Source organism: Lathyrus oleraceus, chromosome 3 (genome assembly GCF_024323335.1).
Source record: "Lathyrus oleraceus cultivar Zhongwan6 chromosome 3, CAAS_Psat_ZW6_1.0, whole genome shotgun sequence".
Taxonomy (NCBI): Eukaryota; Viridiplantae; Streptophyta; class Magnoliopsida; order Fabales; family Fabaceae; genus Lathyrus; species Lathyrus oleraceus.
This window is the reverse complement of record NC_066581.1, coordinates 245,027,529-245,035,180: the sequence shown is the minus strand read 5'-3', so window position 1 is coordinate 245,035,180 and position 7,652 is coordinate 245,027,529. Positions and strand designations below refer to the sequence as shown.

At 39.1% G+C, this 7,652-nt stretch overlaps 1 protein-coding gene across 1 annotated transcript; it reads right to left on the bottom strand.

The window, feature by feature from the left end:
* Positions 1–1,399: 1,399 nt before the first annotated feature.
* Positions 1,400–2,155, bottom strand: LOC127130678 (secreted RxLR effector protein 161-like). Its single transcript, XM_051059646.1, has one exon. The coding sequence runs from the start codon at positions 2,153–2,155 to the stop codon at positions 1,400–1,402; it is 756 nt and encodes a 251-aa protein (XP_050915603.1).
* Between the last annotated feature and the right edge of the window lie 5,497 nt (positions 2,156–7,652).

Below are 7,652 nucleotides of genomic sequence, written 5' to 3'. Positions count from 1 at the left end.
ATATACCAAAAAATAGTGCAACATTCTATCATCAATAGAAAACTTTGTTGGGGACCAGTAGACACGCTTCGGGTTATCTCCTCCAAAACTCTTCTTCCTCTTGTTGTAAAACTGATGTTCAGACAAACAACTCAAACTATAGTAAAAAGCATGTTTGCTATAGTCTGCCCATGGAGCCTTTGTCCCAACAAATTTGTGACCACCAGTAGGAATTTCAAAAATAGCACTTAGACCAGAAGCAGTTAAGGAGATTGGAACTCCTTTCACCACAAATGTTAATTTCCCTTTCTTCTTCACCATGTTGGAGTAGAACACCTTAACCATTTCAGGGTAAAAATTTGTATTGTAACCAATGAGGTCACTCAAACCCAATTCCTCAAAAACAGTAGGAAAGGTAAACACATCATCAGGAAAAGAAACGAAAGTACTATACTTAGGCTTCATGATTTTCTTTTGGAAGAAATAAGTCTCATACCTTTCCTGTTGACTCTTTGTAGTGAAAAGTCTTGATAAATCTAGGGGGCCTCTAGAACTAGAAGCTTTGCCTTTGCCTTTGCCTTTGCCTTTGCCTTTGGATGAAAGTTGAGAAGCCATAAAGGATGTTTGGAGAAAAGCAAAGATTTGAAAGGAGAAAGCAAAACTCTTGAGGAAATATGGTAAGACGTGTAGAATGCTGAATTTGCTTTAGGAGAGATGTGGTTTTATGGTGGTGGAGTGTAGTAATGAGAAGAATCAAGTGGTTGGACCAAGAAAATAAAAAGCAATGAAAGGAAATAAAGTGAGATAAAGAGATCTTAAGAAATCTTAGTAAATGGCATTTACTTGAAAATAGGAAAAGGAGAATGAATAGGAGAAAAAAGAGGTAAAGGACAAAACAAGAGTAAATGCAATATGAGGAGTGCATCAGTAAATGAAATCAGAAATCACATGTGAACAATTAAAGTAAGAATGAAATTGGAAAGGAATCATGCACATGCTGAACATATAAAACAAAAAAATTAAAGGACCAATCGATTGACATGCAAGGACCAATCGATTGGCATGGTGAAAAAGTTGAAAAATAAAGGGGACCAATCGATTGATGTTAGAGATACAATCGATTGGTTGGTAAAAAAAATTTATAAAAATTAAAAAAAATAGGGAACCAATCGATTGATATAAAGATGTAATCGATTGAAAGAACTTTCTGTAAAATAAAAATTGAGAAATTAAGAGGAACCAATTGATTGACACCTTACCATCAATCGATTGACACCAAACAAATTTTGAAAAATACTTAAATTAACACATAAAAAAACATACTTATTAAAATAAAAACATTTTTAAAACTTTAAACAATTAATTACTAAATATTATGAGAAAGGGTGCACCTTTTAAATTTTGATGTGATTTTGATGAGTTATATATCACACTCATCTAGAATCTCGAGTTCCCTTCGAATTTTGTAAAATGGTTCTCGTGCCAAAGGTTTTGTGAAGATGTCGGCAAGTTGATTATAAGTATCCACAAATGTGACTTCGACATCTCCTTGAAGCACATGATCATGAAGAAAATGATTTCGAATGTCAATATGTTTGGTTCTTGAGTGCATGACCAGATTTTTTGTAATGTTTATCGCACTTGGGTTGTCACAAAGAAGAAGAATGCATCCAAGATTGAGTATGTAGTCACGAAGTTGTTGCTTAAGCCAAAGTATTTGAGCACAACAGCTACCTGCTGCTATGTATTCCGCTTCGGAAGTGCTTAGAGCAACACACGCTTGTTTCTTGCAAGCCCACGATACTAATGCATTTCCAAGAATGTGATATGTACCACTAGTACTTTTTCGATCAATTTTACTTCCTGCATAATCAGCATCAGAATAACCAACTAATTTGGAAATACTACCTTTAGGATACCATAGGCCGACCTTTGTTGTTCCCTTGAGATACTTCATGATCCTCTTAACAGCGGTGATATGTGATTCTTTTGGATTTGCTTGAAAACGAGCACAAAGACACACACTGAATATAATATCAGGACGACTTGCAATCAAATAAAGTAAGGAACCAATCATACCTCGATACTTTATTATGTCAATCGAAACATCCGATTCATCTTGATCAACATAAGATCCGGATCCCATCGGAGTAGACATTGCCTTGCAACTATCCATGTCAAATCTTTGTAACAACTCTTTGCAGTACTTTTATTGGTTGATGAAGATGCCATTCTTCAGTTGCCTAATTTGAAGTCCAAGAAAATAATTCATCTTACCCATCATGAACATCTCGAATTATCCTTGCATCATTGATGAAAATTCTTCACACATTTCTTTGTTTGTTGAGCCGAATATGATGTCATCAATGTAGGCTTGAACCAATAAAGTGTTACCTTTAATTTTCTTAATAAACAAGGTTTTGTCAATTTTACCTTTTTTAAATCCCTTTTCACAAAGAAAGTTGTTGAGACGATCATATCATGCTCTAGGTGCTTGCTTTAGGCCATAAAGAGCTTTCCTCAACTTGAAAACATGTGAAGGATTTTTGAAGTCTTCAAAGCCCGGGGGTTGTTTGACATAGACTTCTTCATTGATATAGCCATTCAAGAATACGCTATTGACATCCATTTGAAATAATTGAAAATTTAATGAACATGCATAAGCAAATAATAAACGGATAGCTTCTAACCTTGCAACTGGAGCGAATGTTTCTTCAAAATCAATGTCTTCCTCTTAATTGTATCCTTGGGCCACCAACCTTGCTTTGTTTCGAACAATTATACCATTCTCATCAAGTTTGTTTTTAAACACCCATCTGGTACCTATGATGTGTTTATCACTATCCCTAGGGACAAGTTCCTAAACTTGATTCCTTTCGAATTAGTTTAACTCTTCTTGCATAGAAATTATCCATTGGTTGTCACCTAAAGCCTCATCAACCTTTGAAGGTTCAATTTGTGAAACAAAAGCCATATTTAAGCATGCATCTTTGAGATTTAATCTAGTTGCAACGCCTTGACTAATATCACCAATGATTTTATCAATCGGATGATCCTGGTGAGTTCTCCATTCCTTAGGTAGATCATTATCATTTGCTTTTTTCCCATCTTGATGTTTTGGTTGATCACCATTGTTTCCACTTGAAGTATCTATTTGAGGAACTTCTACAATATCATCATCATCATCACACAAAATAATATCCTCCTTGGAGGGGTTAGATTCATCGAAAGTAACATGCATAGATTCTTCAATTTTTAAAGTTCTTTTATTATATATTCTATAGGCTTTACTAGTAAGAGAGTATCCAAGAAATATACCTTCGTCGGACTTCTCGTCGAACTTACCTAAATTGCCTTTGTCATTGTTGAGGACAAAGCATTTGCATCCAAAAATGTGAAAGTAAGATATGTTGGGTTTACTTCCTTTGAAAAGTTCATAAGGAGTCTTTTTCAAGACAGGTCTAATAATAATTCTATTACTTACATAGCATGTCGTGCTTACCGCATCTGTCCAAAAGTACTTTGGAAGATTTGAATCGCTAAGCATTGTTCTTGCAAGTTCCACAAGTGACCTATTCTTTCTCTCCACCACTCCATTTTGTTGAGGAGTCCTTGGTGCCGAGAAGTTATGAAATATTCCATGTTCTTTGTGTCGCAACCTGAAAAATACAGTGTGCGAAAAAAACAACCGGCGAAAGAGAATGACAGAAGAGTCGCCACCGTGCGTTATTCATCCCAAGGGAGGGAAAGGAAACGCTCGAAGTAAACCTGAAAAAAGGAAAGGACAAGACGGGGTCTCGCAACCAAATCTTGGGTTCGGGAGTCGGTTATGCGAAGGGAAGGTATTAGCACCCCTACGCATCCATAGTACTCTACGGGATCCACTTTTGTAGTTTTTGTCTAAAGGGTGTGGGTTTATCTTGTGCTGTTTATTTACTAAAAAGGTTAAGAGAAATGACTCGCGCGGATGTCGCATCCACTGCATACGTATCTCATCTGAATATGAGAATCAGAGTCTTCGTAGCTCGGCTGACCTATGGGTTGGGGGATGTGTGCTCGCTAAGACATCGCGTCTTATGCCTACGTATCTCATCTGGAATGAGAATCAGAGCAAGCCGTAGTTCGGCTAACTACGGGGTTATGGATTGGGTTTTGGACGAACAACGTTACTACGCAATCTACCGGATGCTCGACCTTTGGAGACTTACTCGCCTGTAGTAGAAGGAGTAAACGTGTTGCTTTGGGTTTTAGGGTTTGGGATGCTCGAGGGCAAAAGGGCAGTCCTTGACGAAGGAACCGCGCTACCTGCAGGGATATGAATACAAAACACAAAACATGTATCTCAAAGTAAAATGCCACCAAGGGGCTCAAACATTGCCTCCTATCGAGGTCTTCCAGCTAAGAAAGCGATAAAGTATGAGAAAGGGAAAAAATTACCACACGGATAAAGATCCGAAGCTATAGCAGTTAAAGGGGCAAGAAACCCTGAAATGTCTCCAGCTGGACCGTCAAAGGAAATCAGTCAACACGAATAATCAGAATAAAACTCCAGGGGGTATCCCACAAATAAAGTGGGAAACCACACGAGTGTCTCTGCGAAAGCCATGTGAGCCCTCACAAAACTCGACAAAGGGTTAGAGTAGTAGGATGAAATCAAGAGAAAACAATGCCATGGAAACACAAGACAGGTTAGAATAAACAAAATAGGGTAACCCAGAGTTGCCCCTAAATCAAAATGTAACCACATGAATAATTCCATCAAAATTCACAAAAGGCTCACAAAAAGGTATCAAATTCACCCATAATACCTCATACATTTAGAGCATTCAAATAAAAGGCATAAAGATGATGGATATAGGGCAAACCTGATTGGAGAGCTTGATTGAAATTGAGTTGCACCCGTGAGGTTTACAAGTGGAGTTCCCTTCAGGGTTTGGAGGTTGCTCTGAACTCTGTTGGCTTTTCTCTCACTATCTTTTCCTCAGGGTTTTGCTTCTCTTCCTTCTTTCTCCAGTGAATCTCCCAGTGTAACTCCAAGTGTGTTTTCCTCTACTGAAACTTCAGTATTTATAGACTGATTTTCGTGGGTAATGGGCTCAAATGAGGGAGACCCAAGTCCAAAATAATTTGTTATATTTTATTTATTTATTTAATTAATTAATTAATTAATTAATTAAATTATTTATTTATTTATTTATTTATTTTATTTTTTTTTTGTTTTTTTTTTTATTTTTTTCGTTTTTTTTTTTTTCCAGGAAAAATGAAGGGTAAATTTTGGGGTATTACAGTTGCCCCTATTCAATCAACTGGAGACCCGGAAAGAAGATGGCAGTTGCTTTCGTACTTTCGAGGTATCAAGGGATTGAATACAATAAAAGCCCAAAAATTTGCACTGAAGTGAAGTGAAGTAACAATGTCTGTCAGAATCAGCAAAGAGGTGGTCTTGAAAGAAGAATTCGTCTGGTACGGTGAGAGTCAGTTTGAATATCGAAAAAGAATGTTAAACTGGATACCAAAATAAATGGTAACACAGAAATAACCATGGCTTGAATGCCGCTCATCAGTCTGAATACTGGAAAGGATTTCGATCTGAACATCGGAAAATGGGCCTGAATGCCACAAGTCGCATCGACCTGAACGTCGGAACCTTCTTCGATCTGAACATCGGAAAATTGGCCTGAATGCCACTTCGATCTGAATATCGGAAAATTGGCTTGAATGTCACTTCGATCTGAATACCGGAAAACTGGCCTAAATGCCACAAGTTGCATCGACCTGAACGTCGGAAACTTCTTCGATCTGAACATCGGAACACTGGCCTGAATGCCACTTCGGTCTGGTTACCGGAAAACTGGCCTGAATGCCACTTCGGTCTGGATACCGGGAAAACTGGCATGAATGCCACAAGTTGCATCGACCTGAACGTCGGAAACTTCTTCGATCTGAACATCGGAACACTGGCCTGAATGCCACTTCGGTCTGGTTACCGGAAAACTGGCCTGAATGCCACTTCGGTCTGGATACCGGGAAAACTGGCCTGAATGCCACAAGTTGCATCGACCTGAACGTCGGAAACTTCTTCGATCTGAACATCGGAACACTGGCCTGAATGCCACTTCGATCTAAATATCGGGAAAACTGGCCTGAATGCCACTTCGATCTGAATATCGGAACACTAGCCTGAATGCCACTTCGGTCTGGATACCGGAAAACTTCATGTCTGTCAGCATTGGCAGAAATAGGGAATGATAATAGAGGTGGCGCATGGGCCAATGACACTTGCTGGGGATAACAAAGGTAAGTCATGAACAATCTTCAGTCTGAGTACTGGAAACAACTTCTAGCTTATCACTTGGGATACCGAGAATGTTTTATGCTTACATGCGTATGTTTGAATTTTTCAATGGCGTAATGCTCCATGAAAATGGAAATGCTACGCGATTTGGAAGGATGCAATGCAATATGATTCTACATGCAGGGATGCGAAATGCTGGGTAGAATGCCAAGCTGAGGCAAGGGATCTGCTGGGGAAATGATTACCATCCTCTGGGCTCTGGCCAGGCTGCTGGAGATACACACCACAATGAACTCTGTGGGGAGATGACTAGCCATGCGGTGTTCTGGACATACCGAGACTCTGATCGGGGAAAGAATGGCATTGGAAGCCTGCTGCTGAGGAAAGCTACAATGGTTCTGGCAACCACGATTTGCGAGAGATGACTCAGCAGGGGGAGCAAACACTGATACAGTACCGAGGTTCTGCTTCAAGGAAAGAAACCATGGATCTGGCATTGGGATTATCGATCTGGCATCGAACTCTAAGGAGCAGCCACTTCTGCTGGGAAGATACAGTCTGGCACTGTCAACTCCGCTGGGGATATATAGTCTGACACTGTCAACTCTACTGGGAAGTGTATGTCTTGAAACAACCGCTTGGGGAAGTACAGTGGTGAGAAACTGCTGGGGATTGAAGAATCCAACACTCTGATCAGCTCTGCAGGGTCAAGACACTGAATTTGTCTGTTGGTGACTTCACTGGGGAAGATATTCACGATCATCTGTAGGGGATTTTAAGGAAATGCCCCGAGGGTATCTGTTCTGAATAGACGATCCAAAGCACTTAAAATTTACAGCAATTTTAAATGTTTATTAAGCATGTACCTATAAAGCCCTTATGTGTCATGATGCAATGTTTATCAAAAATTCGGACGTCATTTTTGCAAACAAAACAGTAAAATGAAAATGAAAACAGAGATATACTGAATAACATGATTTTATTGATTGAATGGCCTCTGAATAGGCATTTACATTAGGAAGCAATCCCTGGAAAGAGGTAATCGCACAATAGATAAAAACAGAAATTAATCTAATGGCAACGTGAAATGGATTTCTATTGGGTTCCAATTCTGCTATGACTTTCTCGTCTTCAAGATCCTCCAGATAATCAGCCTTCTGAAAGAGTGATTGGACTGTTTCCTACCTTTCGAAAATTTCCAGTCATTGGCACGAGATGAGATTCAGAACTACTCAGAACGCAGTCATTCGCTTAATCCCTAACTTTTGCCTGGATCGCCCTTTTCGGGTTTTCAATCCACCGGGATACCCATTTTTGCCTAAGTTGCCTTTTCAGGTTTTCCACTTACCGGGTGTACAATCTTTTTTTATTTTTGTCC